At 50.6% G+C, this 20,668-nt stretch overlaps 1 protein-coding gene across 1 annotated transcript in view; it reads left to right on the forward strand.

Moving 5' to 3' along the window:
* LOC126045892 (fer-1-like protein 4) overlaps positions 1-19,499 on the forward strand; it is a 43,207-nt gene extending 23,708 nt beyond the window's left edge. Inside the window, exons 25-45 of the mRNA XM_049817539.1 lie at positions 330-464; positions 2,087-2,260; positions 2,504-2,620; positions 2,978-3,139; positions 3,461-3,620; positions 5,270-5,373; positions 5,757-5,888; positions 6,507-6,555; positions 6,655-6,761; positions 7,121-7,252; positions 7,988-8,098; positions 8,548-8,675; positions 9,179-9,349; positions 10,118-10,272; positions 12,083-12,261; positions 13,291-13,376; positions 14,347-14,445; positions 14,727-14,968; positions 16,875-17,155; positions 17,845-17,945; positions 18,476-19,499. Coding sequence (XP_049673496.1) covers positions 330-464; positions 2,087-2,260; positions 2,504-2,620; positions 2,978-3,139; positions 3,461-3,620; positions 5,270-5,373; positions 5,757-5,888; positions 6,507-6,555; positions 6,655-6,761; positions 7,121-7,252; positions 7,988-8,098; positions 8,548-8,675; positions 9,179-9,349; positions 10,118-10,272; positions 12,083-12,261; positions 13,291-13,376; positions 14,347-14,445; positions 14,727-14,968; positions 16,875-17,155; positions 17,845-17,945; positions 18,476-18,656 — 3,006 coding nt within the window. The 3' untranslated portion in view covers positions 18,657-19,499. The remainder of the gene's footprint in view (positions 1-329; positions 465-2,086; positions 2,261-2,503; positions 2,621-2,977; positions 3,140-3,460; positions 3,621-5,269; positions 5,374-5,756; positions 5,889-6,506; positions 6,556-6,654; positions 6,762-7,120; positions 7,253-7,987; positions 8,099-8,547; positions 8,676-9,178; positions 9,350-10,117; positions 10,273-12,082; positions 12,262-13,290; positions 13,377-14,346; positions 14,446-14,726; positions 14,969-16,874; positions 17,156-17,844; positions 17,946-18,475) is intronic.
* Positions 19,500-20,668: the final 1,169 nt, after the last annotated feature.

Genomic DNA, 20,668 nt, shown 5'->3' on the forward strand with positions numbered 1-20,668 from the left:
AAACATTATGTCCTCACTGACGTGTTGAAGGCCAGTGCTGTGGCAGTCCTCCTGGAAATTTTCTAACTCCAGGCATGAGGTATTTGTGTGCTCTGGGTGGTGTGACTATGTTCAGGGAACATTTGGCAAAACATACAGATCATTGAGCATGGCCTCAAAGGTTGATTGGCCCCGAGTGCTGATTTCATGCTTTTACCATCTCCCCTGCTGCCAGGCGCAAGCTTTGTGGAAGAGGGGATCAGCCCATGCTTCCTCACTCTCTTTACAAAGTGCATGTGGTTTGTTTCCACTGGCTGTGGTACACTCAAGCCTCCGGTCTCTGCCTGCAGGTGCTGGAGGAGACACTGAGCCCCATGTGGAATGAGCTACTTCTGTTTGACCAGCTCATTATTGATGGGAAAAAAGAAGAGTTAAAAACAGATACCCCCATCGTTATAATCAACCTTTTCAGCAACAATAAATTTGTAAGTATGGGCATGCTGCCCTCCTGCTATTGTTTCCAGGACAGGGAGGGCAGAGGAGCTCTGTATGGGTGCTGCAGGCAGGCACTTCAGAGCCACATCTCTGTTTGGTTTCCATGACTGAGCTTGATCCTGGTCCACCGGTGGCGATGCGTCCTGGGGGTTGTGGCTGAGGTTGAAACTTTCTGCAGACTTCTGCTATGAGCTGGGGTGAAGCTGCTGGCTGCAGTGTGCAGATGGCTCAGAGATGCCCTGAGCCAGGGCCTTATTAGTGCTCGGTGGATCCATGATCTCTCCCCTTTAGAGAAGCACTGTGCCTCTTCCAGCTGCCTGCCCTGCTTCCTTGGCAGGCTCGCATTGCAAAGTACTTGTAGCCAGGGGAGACAATGTAGCTTTTATGGTTGTTCCTTCCCCTCTGTCCCCCAGGTGCCACCTTCCATGCCTCCTCAGTCCTCCCTTTTCTCTCTTCAGTAGTACTTTGAAGTCACACTCCTCTCCTGGGGCCTCTTTGTTATTGTAAGGAGAATGGTGTAACTCACACCATATTCTCCTGTGTAGCTCAGCAGCTTTCCTGGGTCCCGGTACAAGGTAGACACTGACATACTGGAGTGAGTCCAGAGGAGGCCACCAAGATGGTTGGGGTTGGAGCACAGGACAAAGTGAAGAGAGGTGGAGAGCTGGGTATATTCAGCCTGGAGAAGATGAGGCAAAGGCAGCATCTTATTGCTGCCTGCAGCTGCCTGGTGGGAGAGGGTAGAAAAGGTGGAGTCAGGCTTCTCTTGGAGGTACCCAGGGGCAGGATGACAGGCAACGGACACAAGTTGGAACAAGAAAAAAATCCAACTTGATATAAGGAAGCAATTTTCACCCAGAGAGAGTTCAAATGCTGGACCTGGAGCTCAGAGAGCTTGTGGGATCTCTTATCCTTGGAGACATTCAAAGCCTGGCTGGAGGAGACTGAGCAACCTCATCTGGCTTTGATGTCCTCTGGTGCGTGGTCCCAGGCTGTTTGCCCAGTTCTGCATGGAGATGTACTGGGAGTTAAGAAGAGCTGCTGCAGGCATGTCTCATCTGCTCCTAGCTCTGGATGGAGCAGAGGAAATCAAAGTGGAGGATGGCAAGGGTGGAGGAGTGGTCTTGTGCTGTCCCAGGTTGGCTGAATTAGTGGTGACCTTTTCTCTGAGGTGTTGAGATGTTGCAGAGGATCCACAGGGGAAATCACACACAGACCAATGTGATCAAGTGAAGTCCATTTACTACAACTTTTAGCACAGTTATATACCTTATGCGCTTGTGCACATGCCTTATACAATACTCTAATTGATACAATACCCCGGTTCACACGACACTATCTTATCCTCTATTGGCTGTGCAAGCTTCTTCACGAGGTGTCCAGCAGTTACTTATCTCATTCTTCGGCATCCAGGGGTTGTTTTTCAGGGTCTTCTTATCTTCCTTTTTCCCACCGTACAAGGACACAGCGTCCTTGTCTGCTACAGCACTTTGTAAACTTATGCTTCGTTCCCACCTAACGGCTGGATTGCTCACATGCCCTCACCCAGCCAAGAAATCCTCAACAGTGAGATAATACAGGGATGCTTTGACCCATTCCCCCTTTCCTGCAGGGTTCCCCTGAGTTCCTTGGCCAGGCCTTTGCCGTCCCGCAGGTGAAGCTGGTTGATGAGCCATACACCAAACCTGCCCTGCAGTTCTTTGATTTCTACAAAGGCACCAAAGCAGTGGGAGAACTCATTGCCACTTTTGAGCTAATTGAGCTGGATTATAGTGGCTATTTGGAGGTAATGGTCTTGTAGGAAGCTGCGCATGGTTGCCAGCTGTCTGGGGAGAGCTATGTGGGTGAGGAGCTGGTTGCATGGGGCCCACCAGAGGATTCCCTGTTGAAAGCCACATCTGGCTTTCAACTGAAGGGAGGCTGCAGGGACAGAGCCTGTGAGCACAGGTCAAGAGGGGAGGGAGGGAGGGCATGGCATGGAATAGAAATGGCTTTCATCACTTGGTGTGTCCTGGCTCCGTCTGTTCAGCCGTCAGTGCCGGAGGACGTGGAGCCCAAGGAGCCCAACTACCTGGGAGACCCCCATGCCGGACGGTTCATAATCCCTGAGGGCATCCGCCCAGTGCTGAAGGAGTTTCGCATAGAGGTGGGCTGCCTTCTACTGGGCTGGCTCCCCACTGAGCTGCCCCAAGTGGACAGCACAGCTGGCTTGTGCAGAGGGGCAGGGCTTGGGCAGGGAGCTGGGTTTGGAGTTCAAATGTGCCTTTGACGCCTGAGCAGATGCTAGAAATGGAAGTGCTTGACATGAGGGAGAAACTGTCTCAGCAGTTTAACAGCCAGAGCTGTTGGGTGGCTGGGTTGAGAGAGTGGCCTCAATGCCTCTCTTGGGGTCTGTGTCCTGTGGGGTGAGGGGGGTGGCAGCATTGGGCAGGGTTGCAGGCTGCATGGCTGTGCCATGCCTGGCCTGTCTTGAACAACCCAGTGGCTTCGTGTTGTGCTTCAGATCCTGTTCTGGGGCCTGCGGGACCTGAAGCGGGTGAACTTGTTCGAGGTGGATCAGCCCCAGGTGATCATTGAATGTGCTGGCAAGAAGGTGGAGTCAGAGGTGATCATGGCCTACAAAGCGAACCCCAACTTCACTGAGGTGGTCAAATACATGGATGTGGTGAGTGGAAAGGGGGGGTCCTGCCATGCCAGGGTGCACTGTGGTCATCCTGCACCTGTGCACTGCCTGTCTGCATGGGGCAAGGTAGCAGGAAGGGAGCTGCCCCTGACATTATGCTGTCCCATGGCCATATATGGTTCAGCTGCAGATCAAAACCTTTGTGAAATTGCCTACCAAGAGCAGTCTCAGCCATTGCCTGTCACTGCAAGGCTTTGGTTTTTGGGCAGAGCTGCAAGGTGCTGTCGGACCTCCCTGCATGTGGTGGGGCTGCCACAGGTATCACCCTTGCTCCTATGAATGCTGTGCATGGTTCTTTTGCAGGAGCTCCCTGAGCAGGTCTACCTGCACCCTCCCCTTAGCATCTTCGTGGTGGAAAAGCGGGCGTTTGGGCGCACTGTGCTGGTGGGTACCCATGTTGTGTCCGACGTGATGAAATTCTCTCCCAGAGAGCTGGAGGAAGAACCAGAAGATGTGCCCAAAGGTGAGCTGCTTGGTGAGGTTCCTGTGGAGGCAGCAGGCAGGTTCTACCAGTGGCAGGGATCCCTGGCCCTTCCACTCCCTTCTAGCCAGGCAGCAAAGTCCTTTCCCGGGAGCCATAAGATGCCCAGCAAAAGCACATCATAGGGCAGGTTAGGGTTGGAGGCAGGTTGTGATCCTGGTCTGTAGCACTTGGCTCCAGACTGGTGTTCAGGAAGCATCAGCAGCCAAGCAATGGAGTGCTGTGTAAGGGCTGGCATCCCTCTTTAGGGATGGCAAAAGGCAGTTTACAGACTGTTTTCTCCAAGGTTAGCTTAACATTTGCCTCCCCACCACACCAGCAGGACTGTTCATCTGTGCATGTGGCATCTCTTTGGGGTCTCTTTCCCGGGTACTGTTTGCTCTACATTTGTAGCAAGTAGAGGAGGGAGAATGGCTTGTGAATATGTCTTAGTCCAGAAGAACATTTAGCTGGGGCTAGATACTAGACAATAACTTATCCCTGTGGAAAATTTGTGTCTAAAATCAGAGTTGTTTAGCCTGGGATTGTATGCACCTATTTCAACCCTCTGCATAGCTGGGCTGGAGAGCTGTCCCCAGTGAGACCTCTATCAAGCTCTAGGGAGCTGGTCTACTGGGACTAAGGACTGAAAGGTTTACACTTCTCTCACATCATTGGGTCAAGGTCTGTTTGTTGGGTAATGGATTCACTAAATAGCTCTGTGACAGCAACAGCCCCAGCTCCTGATCTGGAATTGTGTAAATAAATACGGCATGAAGGGAAAGAAGCAAAGGCTTGATTGATCTGTGGTTGTTTCCAAGTAAGGAAGGTGTATTTCATAAATCTGAATTCCTGGGAGTCAGCAACAAGCATGCTGGTGATGGTGGTCAGGCTCAGCACCGTATTTGGATTTCCATAATATTTTTGCAGGATCTGCTATCAAAAGCTTTAAAAGCAATCACACTATAGTGAGGTAAAAGGGAGGGTTTTCCTGTGGAATAACAACTGGCCAAAAAGTAGTGTCCTGGTTTCAGCTGGGGTAGAGTTAACTGTCTTCCTAGTAGCTGGTACAGTGCTATGTTTTGAGTTCAGTATGCAAAGATTGTTGATAACACTGATGTTTTTAGTTGTTGCTCAGTAGTGTTTAGACTATAGTCAAGGATTTTTCAGCTTCTCATGGCCAGCCAGGGCACAAGAAGTTGGCACAGGACACAACCAAGGCACCTGACCCAAACTGGCCAACGGTGTATTCCATACCATGTGACATCCCATCTAGTTTAGGAACTGGGAAGTGGGGGGGGGGAATCGCTGCTCGGGGACTGGCGGGGTGTCGGTTGGCGGGTGGTGAGCTATTGCCCTGTGCATCATTTGTACATTCCAATCCTTTTATTACTACTGTTGTCATTTTATTAGTGTTATCATTATCATTATTAGTTTCTTCTTTTCTGTTCTATTAAACTGTTCTTATCTCAACCCACGAGTTTTACTTCTTTTTCCCAATTTTCTCCCCCATCCTACTGGGGGGGGGCGGTGGGGAGTGAGTGAGCGGCTGCATGGTGCTTAGTTGCTGGCTGGGGTTAAACCACAACAAGTAGGAAGCAGTGGGCAGAAATAAATGCATGGAAACATGAAGCTCCTTCTCTTCATCTCAGCTTGGAAAGTCTCATCCCAGCATCTTCCCTCTCAGACTGTGGTAAACATGGGCCCAGCAGCTGGTGACCCAGGTCCCAGCATTCACCCCCTGAGCCTTGTGAAGGTGAGTGATATGTTGAGCCCAGCAATTTTGAAGTTTGGAAAGACAAACTGAAGGTTACAAACAAAAAAGAAAGTTCGGAAGTTCAGAGTTAGGTTTCAACCACCAGTTTTGCTCTGGACCCAAACATTCCTCTCCTGCTTGTCCATCAGCACTGCTGCATGTCTGGGCTCTGGCACAGGGAGGAGAGCTGTGTTGCCTTGTGCCTTGAAAACTGCTGCTTTTGTAGCAAAGCACAAACCTGGGGCTACAGGTAGCCGTGTACCTCCTGTGCTCTGTCTGAAAGCTAAGCCTCTGCCAGAGGCTCCCAGGGCACTAGAGTAGGATGCATGGGTGTCCTGCGTGGTTGTTTCCTCCCTCTGAACCATTTTCTCTGTTCTTTTAAGGCTCCTTTGAAGAAAATTACTATCAATAAGCTTGTAAAGAAGGATGATGAATATGAAGAGGAAAAACCAGAGCTGGAAGAACTGGATTGGTGGTCCAAGTACTATGAGTCCCTGAAGGAGCTGTATAACCAGGTAATCTTTTTTGACAGCTGCTAGCAGAGGGGAAAAGTGGCTGTACTGGCTTGAGGAAGATGTTTTCAACAGCACTGAGCATCATAGGAACCCTCCTGGCATGGATCTGCAGGAAGATGTGGGCTTTTGTGTGTCAAGGACATTTAAGGTAGCCAGGTATCAAGCATCCACCAGATGGGCTGATTTCAGCAGGCAATGGATGTTGAAGCATCCCTGAGGCTAGGTGCCCAAGTGGTTTTGAGAATGCAACTGGGCTTTTGTTGAGGCAGTCCTGAAAATGTGACATTGCTGATTTTAGCTGCAATGCAGGGGCTTTCATGCTTCTTACTCTCTGTCCTAGCTCTCTTCCCAGGATGTGCTATGGGAGCAGGTCTGTTCCAAATTTCCTTCCTTGCACTATGTTCCTTAAATCCCCATAAAAAAAAACAGCAGGAGGATCTGGGGAGAAGAAAAGGTCATTAAGGCACTCATTGGATACCCTTCTACAATTATGTTAATGCTAAATGATATCAGACTAAGTATTACTCCGCTGGCAGGAAAGCTTTGACAGTGTCCTGTGCTTGGATGGAGAAGCCTTTGCTGTCAGGGATGTAGGGTGACTGTTTGTGTATGTTTCAGACACGCAGTGATGAGGAAGATGCTGAGAATGATGACCTGAATGATGCAGGTGAGTCCTCTAGCAATACTCAGCTCTTCTGTAGAGAACAGACACTTGAGATGATGGGAGAAATCAGAGCATTTCCCAATCTCCTATTGCCATTTCTAGATGGAGGGAATTTACATGCATCCTCTATTGACATGGAAGCAGAAGATGAGGCAGTAATTGAAGCTGAACCTGCTCGACCCAAGAGGAAGCTCATCACCACACTTCAGGTGATTATTGGGGTGACGGATCTGGCCTCTTTCAATCCTGGCCCTTTGTCCATGTCCTCCTCACCTCCCTGCAGTAGAGGTGAGACTGGAAGGAGAACCTGCTGCAGTGTGTGCTGGGCCCCCATCATTGCTGGGCTTTGAAACAGCTAGCGAGACCTTGGAGCCAAGCTGAGATGTGTGTGCACATCTGTGGATGGACCTGGGGGGATAAGGGAAAACCATAACACCCTGCACTGAGTAATACAGGGGTAAGGTAGGACCAGGTGAAATGGTCGAAGGAGGGAAAGGATGGTTTTTCTGACTCTCCTCCCCTTTAAGATGGTAGGGAAAAGCCCAAAATGATGTTCTACTTATTTCAGATCTACAACTCTGAGCTGGAAAATGAATTTGATAATTTTGAAGACTGGCTGTGCATTTTCCCCCTTCATCGTGGCAAAGCAAATGAGGATGAAGATGGAAACGAGGATGAACATTTTGTGGGGAAGTACAAGGTACTATATCATTGGAATGACTTTGTGCTGCATGTGGCCGAAAATCCTTAGGATAACCTGTATTTCAGAGCATGCTGACACCAGCAAAGCCTTGGAGAGTGCAGGTGTGTGCAAACTGATGTAAGGCCATGGTGCGGCATGGCCAGGGTACTGTTGGTGCCTGGTGAAGCAATTGTGTACTGTGGTCCTTTGTTAGTTGATAAATATACCTGATTCAGATTTTGTAGCTTTTGCAAGGAGAAAGCATGAAGCATAAAGGACTCTTAGTCTGGTTGGGGCCTTTGGGTATGTTCATTGTGCAAATACAAGAATTAGTGAGCTTCACTGGTTTTGAAGTTAGTAAAACTTTTTTATAAGAGGCATCATCCTCCCAGCCAGGAGCTCTTGAAGACTGAAATATCTACAGAAGCTGATTTAAGAAGGTCCCTAGAAAACCTTTTGCCTTCTGCCTTTGGCAGTCCAAAGTGCTTGGAGATCTTCAGATTTTCTGGCATTGGCAGTGGTCTGACAGCCTGCAGCCTAACTTGCAAACAAGGACTGCTTGAGCCATGTGGACATGACAGTGCCTTTGGAAAGGACTGTCCCCATGGGTACAGGGTGACTGTGGTCTGCATAGGGCAATGGTGATTTTCTCTGATTTTCCAGTGGGCAGGTGAATCTGGTCTTGGTTGCTCCAATCCCATCTGAGATACTCTCTTTTGTATCTAGTTGTTACTTGCAGTGTCTTTTCTGTAGGGTTCCTTCTATGTCTACCCCACTGAGGAAGCCGGCATGGAGCCCAAAGTCTCCCAGGGCGTTCCAAGGAACAGACCCATCAAGGTTCTTGTAAGAGTTTACATCATTAAGGTAAGTCTCTGGTGGTGGTGGCAGTAGTGCTTGGAGGTCTGTACCTCCCTAGGGACCTCCTGCCATTCTCTGCTCACTAAATATGAGCAGTGGCTTTTGTGGAAAGCTCAGTGCTGGCTTGAAGGCTCTGCTAGCCCAGTGGAAGTAAGCTACATCTTGTCCATGGGGAGCATTCCTTGCTTTGTAACTTCAGGAGGTGCTTAAAATCCAGATGGGCATTTCTCAGATCCTGTCATCTGCCTTGAGGCAGTGAGCAAGTAGGTGGGCTGACAGCTGAAGACATCAGTGGCTTGTTGAGTGGGGACTTGCATGGGAGCAAGTGCCTGTTTCACTGCTGGGGCAGCTGCTGGGCAGACCTGACTAGCAGGCTTGGGGGGTCTTGGACCTGTGTTCCTTGTGCAGGTTGCTCTTGGCAGCTGACGTATGGTAGTACCTCTTGTGTATTCCAGGCTACAAACCTGTCTCCAGCAGACCCCAATGGCAAGGCAGACCCCTACGTGGTGGTGACTGTGGGGCAAGAGCAGAAGGACACAAAGGAGCGATACATCCCAAAGCAGCTCAATCCTGTGTTTGGAGAGTATGCAGGAAGTTTTCATCTAGCAGGTTTAATAGGAATAGTGCAAATCTGGGACTCAGGCTGTGGCCCAGCATGTGTGGTCTACTGTTCCTTTCTGCTGGAGAATCTTGTGCTGTAATACAGAGGTCCCAGGCATGTCTCTTGCCTCTGGCTGACAGAGGAGCCTATAAGTGGTTTGGGTTAGGAGGGGAGCACTCTCAAGGGCTTCATTTAACAAAGTAGCAAGCCAAGCAGCAACAGTATTGTAGAGCTTTTTCCCTAGCTCCAAGACCTCTCTCCAGTTGCATACATTCCTGGAAAAGTAACTCCTTTGTTTGAACATGCACACTGAAAACTGCATGCACTGAAAACAGCACACGCTTAACTTATGGAGAGCCAAACTCTATCAGAGGTCTTTGAGTTGTCAAGTACAGTTCTTAAATGTGTAGGATGGTCAAAGCAGAGCATGTGTTTCATTTGCATCCTCTTTGCTAATTGCACTCTCCCCATCTGCTTCTGTCCAGAGTTGTGGAGCTGACAGTCTCCTTTCCCATGGAATCAGAACTCACTGTGGCAATATTTGACCATGATTTGCTTGGATCTGATGATCTGATTGGGGAGACCAAGATTGACTTGGAGAATCGATTCTACAGCAAGCACAGGGCCAACTGTGGAGTGGCTTCTCAGTACGACATGTAGGTACTGGTGTGACACGCTAGGGCCATGAGATGTGTTCTTTTCACCTGCCATTTGGGTGGGTAACAGCGCACCTCCAGTTTCACAGGATGGAGCTTGCACCCACAGTATCCTTTGAGCATGTACCCCACAGATTCACTACAAGTGACATGGATAACTCCATCTCCTTTAGACTCCTACTAGCTTCCTGTGATAGCTCTAATTCCTACTGCAGACTAATATGTTTTGCATATAGTAGCAAAAAATTCTTTAATGCTTTCATGTTGGTGTTCTGTGATAAAAGTGCTCACTTGACATTGATATGATTTTGACCTCTTTCAGAAAGTAGGGTGGTTTCTCTGACGGTAGCTAATTCTGTGGGCAGCAACACTCATGAGAACTGTTTTCCTTTTGGCCTCTGGCCAGTTTTCGGTAAACTTCTTTTCTCCTAACCAGCTATTGGGGAATTAGCTGTGGGCATGGAGTTGAGTCCCCAGCACTGCTAAAACCTCTCTCCCACTTATGAGCTGCAGCTGGAATTGCTCCTGTTGCTGGTCTGAAGCTAATGGTTCTGTGGTGTGCAAGCCTGGCTTGGTCTGGGGGAGGAGAGCTTGTTAAGCTTTTCATTCATTAAGCTTTTGTGTGCCTGTGGTTTTCCCAGGGAAAATCTGAGCAGGGTTCTGGTGGCACAGCCTGTGCTCTAGGGAAGGCAGGGTGTTTCACAGCCTAGGAAAAAAACCTGTTGTGTCTAAGCTGAAGATGTTCTCAATGTTCTCTCTTCCATGCAGAAATGGCTACAACATGTGGCGAGACGCTTTTAAGCCCACACAGATCTTGGATAGTTTATGCAAGAAAAACTTGCTCCCTTCAGCAGAGTACAGATGGGAGGAGGTCAAAGTGAACAATAAAATATTCAAGGTCCCTCCAGAGGCTTTTCCTGAAGGTATGGAGGGCCTGGAGATCAATGACTGCTCCCTTAATCAGCTGCCTGTGCTCAGCAGTGCGTGTACTGGTGAGAGGTCTGGGAACCCAGGAGCCTCTCTTCCCTGAAGTGTCCAGGCTGGCTGCCCCCACTCTGTGCCCTGCATGGCCCAGCTTTCTGGTTCACTGCAGGGAGCATCCTCAGTGCTCAGTGGCCTGGTTTCAGTGGATGATGGTGTTGCACTCGGGGAAGCTGTGATCCAGGCTATTAGGTCCCAAACTGGCTTTTCAGGCGGTGGGTGTAGCAAACTAAACCCACTTGCACAGCAGTGATGTGCACCAGGGTTTGATGGCTTGTGCAGCCAAAGAAGGCATAGCTTATTCTGATGGCTGACACCATCACAAAACTGTACCTCCATCTGCTTGTGACCACCATCAGCAAGATATTGGAGTCCTTTTTTTTCATGGCTTGTTTTTGTTTGGGTTTTTTTTGGGGGGTGTGGGGGGGAAGTCTTTTTCAGTCTCCTTTCCTGTTTTAATCTGGCTTTGTCCTTCAGGGATGCTCTCTGCTTCTGGTGGCTTTGGGTGCCTTGGGTGACTGCCCACTGCTCCTTACTACTATTGATTTCCTCCTTGTGGGCAGCTTCTGCTTCTCCTTTGCTGTTTTTCTTTCTTCCTCACTGGCATTACAAACCCTGAGCCAGGGCCATGGGTGTCCAAGAACACAGAAACCTTTCATGCCCTCTGCCAGCAGTGATGGTGAACTTCCCTGAGCACACAGGCCTGTCCCTGCTGTGCACATTCCCTCCGGTGGCCAACATCTGTGCAACTGAATCCAGCCTGGAGGAAAGGATGGAGCAGATGTGTCCCACTTGTGGATGGCTGGGTCCTGCAAGGCAATGTTATGTAGCCTGTAGGAAGGATGATCCCTGTGCCTGACCTGCCCAGAGAGGAGACCTCTGTGTACAGCCAACTTTACCTTCTGCTCATTTCAGTGCTGCTGTCCTCAGCTTTCCGCTGGCCTCTATGGCTTATGTCATGAAGGGGAAAGAAATCCTGCTCAGGAGAGGGCAAGGAGCCTCCAAAAGCCCTTTCCCCCTTTTCCTAGGTCACTGGGTAGTTGGGAAGGGAGAAGTGAGGTGCTCTCCTGGTGTTCCCCCGAGAGGCAGCTCTGGTTCAAACGTGGCTGCAGTTGGTGCCTTGTGAACCTCTGCTGTGCTTGGGGACTGCTTGGGATGGTTTCGGTCTCAGACTGATCTCCAAAGGGCAGATGCTCTCCATAAACCCAGGGGTGGGTGAGTCATTGTGTCCTCACCTGTTGGTTCCTGCTTTTCTCCCCACCAGCAGTATTTGGTCTTGAACTGCCATTTGGCTTCACTGTGCCAAATGACTCAATTAATCGTGCAGACTGTTAATTAACGGAGAGCACAGCTGCATGTCTCTGCCAAGTGACAAGTGCTTTTCTGGAGCACTTCTAGGGCAAAACACCTCATCCATGGATCTGTTGGCACTACCACAGAGACATGGGGACTTAAATGACATCCTCCTTGGTGTCCCCTGGGTCTTTTTCCCAGGGCCATAATAAATTCTTTTTTGCCCTTTTCCTCTTAATTCTCTTAGCTTGTTTGTCTTCCTGCCTACAGTTTTCCTCATTACTGCAACATATTGAACTCAATTCCCTTCATCCTTGCCCTCCTGCTTCTCCCCATTTTGGTGAGGTGCTTGTTTGCCCAGGCCATCATCTTCCCTTACTTGTGTCTGTGACTAACGTCCTGACGTGGCTCTTGCCGGCCAGATGCCTTCATCTTCTACCTGGCTGTGTCCTGCTGCAGAGGCCTCTGTGAGGAACAAGAGAGGAGTGGCAGATGAGAACTGGTCAGTGGATGATGAACATAAGGCTTTGTACGTCCTGCAGCACTGGGAAGAGATGCCAGGATACGGGTACAAGCTGGTACCAGAGCATGTGGAGATCCGGTCCCTGTACAACCCGGAGAACCCTGGGCTTGTGCAGGTGAGATGTGTTTCCTTGCCAAGACTAGACACTGCTCTGGGAGAAGGACCTTCAGGGTGGCTGGTTCCCAGTCTGCTGGCTGGTCCCCTTTTGTCTCTTCATCGTGGTGTTGCCCCTTCCTGGGTGGGTGACTGGAGCTGTGTCTGTGAACGGCTGGCCCTGCTATGAAGCGAGGACTGTTGGCCTTGGGTGTCCTTTGCTTATATCCACCCTCTGACGTCTCATGGTGCTTCTGAACACACTTTCCTCAAGGGACCTCTGTCCACTGATGTGTTCACAATGGTGGTGGCCTAGAGTCCTTCCTGTCTCCTCAAGCCATGTAGCACTGCTCTGATGAGGATGCTGTGTGGATGGCAAGGGACCTGCTCTGCCTTCTGAGCCCTGCCAACATGCACCATGGTGGGTGGTATTGTCCTTGCCTAACCCTGCCTTTTCCTCTGCTTTGTCCCCTGTCACTACTGCTGTCCCCTTGGCTCCTCCCTGGGGGTATGACATAACTGCTGGCTGGAGGAGAAACATTCATCCTCAGTTTTATGCAGCGCAGTGATCAGAGCTCAACCATTTCAATGTCCTGTACTGAACATCTCCTCTTCCCTCAGGTACTAGAGGTCTGTAATAAAGCAGAGCTCTGCAGTCACTCTGGCTTTGGTCAGTGTTGGAAATGCATATGGGGAAGGGAGGATCAGACCTATCACTTTTTAATTTTCTTGGTTATGCTGAAGTGTTTCATCATTGTATGCTTCTTGTTAAGACAGAGGGACACGTTTGCCTCTGTTTGAAATAGACTCAGTTCAGCTGAACTGTTTTTTTCTTGGGAGCATGGTGGGGAGGGAAATAAGCAATTTTTGGTAGTTTTAATTTTTTCCCTATCTAAAATCCAGTCACACATCACTCTGAAGTGCTGGGGATGGAAAGAGCCAAGTAGTGGCTTTCCGGTGAGAGCTTTCCTTGCAGAACCAAGCCCTTGCTCCTTGAAGAGCTGGAGGATGGTCTGTCTTTTGAAGTCACTCTGCTGTCTTCTCTCATCAGGGCTCCTTGCACATGTGGATTGACATGTTTCCAAATGACGTCCCGATACCGCCGCCTGTCAATATCAAGCCACGACTGCCTGTCAGGTAGCACCCATGGGAGCAGGGCTGGGACTGGTGAGCCTGTGTGGAGGGTCAGTGTCCTTCACCATGCCTGACGAGATGAGCCATGGAGTCCTGCACAGGCTGACGATCTGTGCTGGCCTGGCATACAGCCCTCCTCTCTTCCTCAGCTCTGGCCATGGAATGGTCTCTTGGGTGTATCAGCATGGAGCATAAGCGCTTCAGCTGCACAAGTGTTTGTGAAGGGCAGGGCTAATCTTTCTAAGGCTGGACATGAAGGTGATAGAAACCCAGGTCAGAGCTACTCATCTAGGTCTATTTTGGCTAGTGGACAGATGTCCTCTGGGTGCCTGAAGAAGTGAAGGAGGACATCTGCTGTTTTCAATGATCTAATGGGGCTATTGAGATGGAGGGTCCAGATTCTTCTCAGAGATGCATGTGAAAGGACAAGAGTTAATGGACACAAATTGCAGCAATGGAAACTCCAACTGGATGTAGGGAAAATATTTTCCCAATGAGAGTGAAGCTACCCTGGGAAAGGGATGGAGTGACCCAGAGAGGTGCTGGGATATCCATTCTTGGAGATAGTCAAAACTCATGCAGACAGGGCCCTGAGCAATCTGATCTACTATGAAATTAGAGCAAGAGGTTGGAGCAGAGGCTGCAGAGGTCTCTTCCTGCCTAAGCCTTTCTGTGCTCCTATGGCTAAGTGATGCCGGTGAGTTTCCCATGTACCAGGGATTTGCTTTGCAAAAGCTGCCTGTTTTGACTGTGGGTGTTTGTCTTGTAGGGTTGTAGCCCCCCAGGAAGGGCTTTGTGAGAAGGGCATGGCAGTGAGACTGCTCGGCTGTGCTTGGCCAGAGGAGCCCTGGCCGGGGACCACAGTGCTAGGACCGTTCAAGTCCTTCTGCTTTGCTGGTGTGGGCTTGACCTGCCCTCCCAGGGACTGGGGGTGAGAGCATGTGTCTCACTCACCCCTGTGCCCTTCCCACAGCTACGAGCTGCGTGTGATTATCTGGAACACAGATGACGTGATCCTTGATGATGTCAACCCAGTAACGGGAGAGCCTTCCAGTGACATCTATGTGAAAAGGTCTGATGGGAGCCAGAGGGAGGCCAGAGCCTGGCTGTCCTGCTCCTTGCCCTGCTCCACACCCTCCCTACCTCCTCTGAACCTCTGCTGCTCCCTGCATCAGCATGAGGTGCCGCACTCCAGTCCCCTGCATGAACTGCTGTACCCCCAAAGATGTTGGTCTGGTTTGGCTCTTTGACTCTTCCTTTCTGGCTACCCCATGGGGTTCAGACCCTCCATCCTTCTGCTCTGCCTTTGGGGCTGGCTGACAGGGGTAGGAGATAACTGAGTTTCTCCTGCAGCTGGATAAAGGGTCTTGACCACGACAAGCAGGAGACGGATGTTCACTTTAACTCCTTGACTGGGGAGGGCAATTTCAACTGGAGGTTCATCTTCCGCTTCAACTATCTCCCGACCGAGAAGGAGATCACCTACAAGAAGAAGGACTCTGTCTTCTCCGTGGAGGAATCAGAGTTTCGGGAACCAGCTGTTCTGGTCCTCCAGGTCTGGGATTATGACAGGATTTCAGCTAATGACTTTCTAGGTATGGTATGACCTGCTGGAAGCGGGGTGACCTGTCCCTCACCTTGCTGGAGTATTACAGTGTTCCCCTCAGGGCCCAGCTCTCTGAGAAGGGATACCAGGAACATCAGATCAAGCTCTTCAGCTCAGCAGCCACCTGGGCTGGTTTTTCACATGTGAGCTATAGGCAGAACCTGGAGATAGGCACCTGTCCTACACAGACATGTTGAGCTTGCATGCTTGTTCCAGGGCCTTGGTGTCCTTTTTCAGGGCCTGTGACACCACAGGACTTCCAGGTTCTGCTTCCTCACAACCTTTCTGATAAACTTGCTCATTTTCCCTGCTTTCACTTAGATCCCAAAGAGTTGGCCAAAGAGCAGCTTTCCCAGGAGCTTATGTTGTTGGCACAGGGACTGGCAACCCTTGTGAGACCATTTGCACCTGAGCTGCAGCATCCTATTGCTGGGGGATCGGAGCTCCCCAGCTGCTCTGGTACTTCCTAGTAACCAGACCTGCTGGGTTGGGCATGCAGTGGGCTGGTGGTGATTCCACCCACACTACACTAGCACAAATACTGCTGCCTCTCTTCTGCTTCTGCTGCCATCCCCAAGTTTGTAGCACGCCATTCGGTTGTCCCTCCCTTCTTCAAACTTTGCCCTCCCCATTAAAAAGCGGCCCCTTTGTCCTGCTGTCTCTTGGGCAGGATAAAACTCTCTTTATTCATCAACCTTCCACAGTATGTTTAAAGGGCTTTACCTCCATGAGGCACTTCCAGTGGTGATTGGTTCAGCCATGCTACTCAGGCACTGAAGAAAGCATTAGACAGCAATCCCAACAATTCCTGCCATGTACGCTCTCAGGAACGTCTAGGCAGGAAAGGGCTTCTGCAGTCATTATTGCAACCTTCTGCTCCAAGCAGCGCTAGATGCAATGTAGGTCAGGTTGCTCAGGGCCTTGTCTGGGTGAGTTTCGAGTATCTCCAAGGATGGAGATCCCAGCACCCTTCTGGGCCTCTTTTCCTGGCTGCACTGTTCTCGTCATTCTCAGATTTTTTTACTTGCAGCAGCTTGTGTCCATTGCCTTACGTGCTCTCATCATCCATGTCTGAGAAGAGTCTAGCTCCATCTACTCTATAGCTTCCTTTAGGCTGTGGGAGATACAATAAGATCTTTCCCTTGACCTCTCTTCTCTGGGCTGAACATGCATGGGTCTCTCAATCCATCCTGCTATGGCACACACTCTAGCCTTGACTGTCTCAGCCACTGGACTCTCTAGTTAGTTGACACCTTTCTTGTGTTGGGGTCCAAACCTGGACACTGTATCCAGATGCAGTCTCACCAGAGCTGAGCAGAGGAGAATACCCACATCCCTTGGTTGCTGGCTATGCTTTTGGCAATACAGACCAGTACATGGTAAGACTGATTTGTTGCAAGGGCTCAGTGCCAAAGTGGGAAAGGAGCTCCTTCCAGGGAGGACAGGGGTACAAGGCCAAGCAGGGAAATGAACTGAATCTGTTTCAGATGTAAGACAGACTTGAAACCTTTAAAGAGTTTCCCAGATTTTGTAATTTTTTATTGACATTTGCAGGACCGAGAGGGGAAGAGAAGCTTGGACATGTGAGGACAGCAGGGTGGGACATGGTAAAGGAGTGAAAATAACCCCCTGTACCACACACAAATCAAACTGGCCACATCACAGATGAGAAAAGACCTGTGGCTTCTGCTTCTTAGTCTCTAACTCTTGGGCAGGTCCTTTCTTATGCTGAGCTTCAGGTTCTCCACCCGTAAATGTGCAGGACTCTGCTAGATCATTGCAGCAGCTGGGACCTACTCGTGGTGGTGGGAGTGTGGCTGAGACAGGAAGCCAAATGGTGTGTGGGGCTGACCTCAGGATTTCACCATGAGCTCTCCTCTTCATTGTGCCTGCAGGCTCCATCGAGCTGAAGCTGCATGACATGGTGCGGGCAGCCAAGAGCTCAGAGCATTGCACCATCAAGATGGCCAAGGAGAATGCAACACCTCGCTTCTCCATCTTCCGAAACAAGCGCATGAGGGGCTGGTGGCCCTTCATCAAACTCAAAGATCAAGAAGACGAGGAGAGAGAGAAGAGGGAGGACAAGCAGAAGAAGAAGAAAAAGAAGTGGAGCAGCTCAGTCAAACCAGAGGATGTGGAGTTCACAGACCCCAGTGGGAACAAGTACCTCCTGACGGTAAGGCAGGGTGGTGGCGCTAGCAGAGAGCCAGCATTTTGCCTCTGCCTTGACACGGCAACCTGTCCTGCAGAGGCAGCAGTGACCCAGCTGCCCAGGACTTTGTGCAGAGTCCTGGAAACTTGTCCCATCTGCTGCAAATCCAGCACTTCATCTACCCAGAAGTGTGAGCTGCAGTGGCATGCAGGGGGTGTCCAGCTTCATGTCTTCCTCTGAGCTTCCCATAGAGGAATTGAGGAGAGCAATGCAAGAGTCACATGGCTCCCCATCAACCAGACAGGACAGCAGCAAAAGCTTGTCCTAGGGTCTCTGCCTACTCCAGACAGGCAGATGCCAACTGTCCCAGGACAGACTTGCTGCTGATTGCCCTGCTAGTGGACATTGTTTGTCCCTAAGGGCGGGTTTTGCTCAATGCCAGTGTGGGAGGCTCCGGACAAATCCAGATAGCTGGGGAGTGCATTACAATACAGTGCCTTGTCTGCGAAACAGTTAGTTTCCAGCCAGGCCACAGTTTCCACTGGTGCAAAGTGAGAGATTCTGTAGCTAATGCCTGGAGAGAAAAATTAATTGCTCTGAGCATCTGTAAGTGGAACTGGGAGAAAAATACCCAGTCCTGGCAGGCCGTGTGGTAGCAGGCTGGTCTGTGAAGCAACACATGCAGCTGCGGCTCAGACATATTCCCCCTCCAGGGTAAGGTGGAAGCAGAGTTCCAGCTGCTGACTGTGGAGGAAGCTGAGAAAAGTCCTGTTGGTTTGGGCCGAAAAGAGCCTGAACCCCTGGAAAAGCCTAAGTGAGTATCTGTGTTATCACCTTTAACATGGATGGACAGTGCTGTGTTTTCAGCAGCCCTTTGCATGAGGACAGGGAACATCTGCTTGTCAGGAAGCTGAGAGCAATCAATGAGGCCCTGGGTGGTGGGGTCTGCAGGACTGGGGCTGCCAGGGCTTCCCAGAGCTCAAGTCGGTCCAGTGGGACTTGTGGCTGCAGCATCTGGGTCAGGGCTGATCTCAGTGAGGTACTCAAGGCAGCTATGCCATAACATTGCTTGTACAAAAAAGGCAGCTCTGGTTTAACCATGTGAACGCACCTGTTGGCCACATGGGTGCAGAACAGCTCTGTGGGGGCTGTCCTGAGGCTCAGGCCCTGTTGTCTCCAGCGCTTTCACAGGCACTGTAGTTCTTGCAGCCCCTAGAGTGATCCTGTCTGGAAGCAGCAGGAAGAGCTGGCAACCCTTGAGGGTGGCAGGGCACCAAAGCAGAGGGGCCAACATGCTGCTCTGGACTGAGCCTGTGTTAGTTTATTCTTCCCTTCCTGTTCCAGCCGGCCAAAAACTTCTTTCAACTGGTTTGTGAATCCCATGAAGACCTTTGTGTTCTTTATCTGGAAGCGGTACAAGAAATACATCATTGTGCTGTTCATTGTCACTGTTCTGACCATCTTCCTGGTTCTTTTGATCTACACCATGCCTGGATACATCAGCGAGAAGATCATTAATGGATAAATACTCTCCAGCACAGGACTACTCAAAGGCAGCAGTGATTATTGCAGGAATTGAGACCGGACCAGAAAGTTAAAGGAAATCTTGCAAGTGGAGAGGCAACCTTCAGAGTGAGAGACTTGCAGAAGTGGCCTCTCTTTGGGGAGTCAAGCTTCATGCTAAGTACCCGTGAGAGACTAAGAAACCAAGTAACTAACCTACTAAATAAGGCAAACTTGAAGGACAGTTATAACCTTGGGAAAAAAATTGTTTGTGGAACTGGTGTGGGAGGGTGGAAAAATGGGGTCTGCTGGGGCTGTCCCCACAGACACATCAGCTGAACCCAGCTCTTGCCATTGAGAGTGATTCTGGCAGAGATGGGGACATACAGAGCTGTCCATGCCCCAGCTTGACAACACTTGGCCCTTCCCGGGCCTTTGCCTGAAGAGTTGAAACCATCTTGTATGGGGGAAAGGCAGGTCTGGTGTGGAGTCCTGGTGGAGGTAGGACCTGGAAGACCTTTGAAAGGGGGTCCTGACGGAGAAGGACAACAGAGCCAAGGTAGCCATGAGCTTCCTGCCATGCCAAGAACACAGGAACAGCTCTTGGAGTTAAAGTAAGCTCTGGATGCGGTAGTACTCTCTGGGACATGGACTTTCTGGTTGTCACTCCTTACAAGCTGCTTAACAGCTTTTCCTGCATGTGCTGGGTTGGATTCAGGCTTGCTTCAAACTTCATTTTGGCTCTTCATTTCCACAGGAATAAAAGCTCCTTGGCTGTTCTTTCTGACGCTGCTTGTGTTTTGTAGCTGCCTTCTGAAGCTGGGGGTCAGCCTGCTGCAGGCAGTCCTCGCTGATGCCCCTTTGCCTTTCCTCCCAGATAGCACAGCACTGAGACATCAGCGTGAGGTTGTCAGCATGAATCTGTACTGTGGTTTTGGGCTGATGTCAATTAAATGAGACTTGTTCTCAGCATGGTCTCTGGTGCCTCAGGGTTCCTGTCTTCTGCACAGACGAGCCCTGACATGATCTGATCTCAAGTGGAGATGCTTTACCCTGAGTTTTGACAGGACAGATTCCTTCTGAGGCATCTCATCCTGGTGCAGGAGACGATGCTCAGAGGGACTGTTGCATTTCCAAAGAAATTAACTGACAATGGGGTTTTATAGTGAAGATGGCTGCCTGATTGTCTTTTGAATGGGGCAGGAATAGAATAAGTTTTGGGGAGAAAACTAGCTGGGCAGAGCCAGGCAGGCAGGGAAGGAGCAGGTGAGGACTCTGGCTGGACCTGAAGCCAGGTGCGAGTCTGGGACAGACATGGTGCTCCCTCAGGGGGGCTGGAGTTTAGCTGCTGGATGGAGGCCCCAGAATGGCGAAGGGGGAGACCTCTCTCCCCCCCAGGGGACCCTTGGGCTGCAGGGGGAGTGAAATAGGCTGCAAAGGGTTCAGGTTGTGTACTGTGAATGAATCTGCATGGGGCTAGAGCAGGGCCTTGGGGTGCAACAGTGCTGTTTCCAGTGCTGCGTCACCCCCAGCCTTTTTGCAGGGCCTGTCAAATGGGATGTTGCCTAAACAAATGGTGCCCAGTGCACCCCAGCAGTGCCAGGTGCATCCTAGCACACCTGGTGCACCTCAGCAGTGACTGGTCCATGCCAGCAAGCTCAGTGCACCCCCGCACACCCAGTGCACATCCCCAGGCAGCTCCTTAGCTCTTGCAGCCATGCTCACCTACGTTTTCCACCACACCACCAGGCTGAGGCTTTCTGTGACTCAAAGTGTCTGCCTCAGGCTTCCCCCAAATATTTCAGCTTACAATTGCAGGATTTGTAGCTGTGCTGCTGTGTGCCTGGGTGTGTGGGTGTGTGTCAGTGTGCGTGTCTGTTTGGGGTGGGGGTGTGCAAGGCCAGGGGCTTCCTCCTACCCTTGCTGGTGGCAGCAGTGTGACCCCAGCCCCCTGCCCAGACCCCTGCCCAGCCCCGGTGCAATTGCGGCTCCCGCCAGCAGTTCCCCTTCCTGGGGCCACCTCGCTGCGGCACC

This window comes from Accipiter gentilis, chromosome 14 (genome assembly GCF_929443795.1).
Source record: "Accipiter gentilis chromosome 14, bAccGen1.1, whole genome shotgun sequence".
In the NCBI taxonomy this organism is placed as follows: domain Eukaryota; kingdom Metazoa; phylum Chordata; class Aves; order Accipitriformes; family Accipitridae; genus Astur; species Astur gentilis.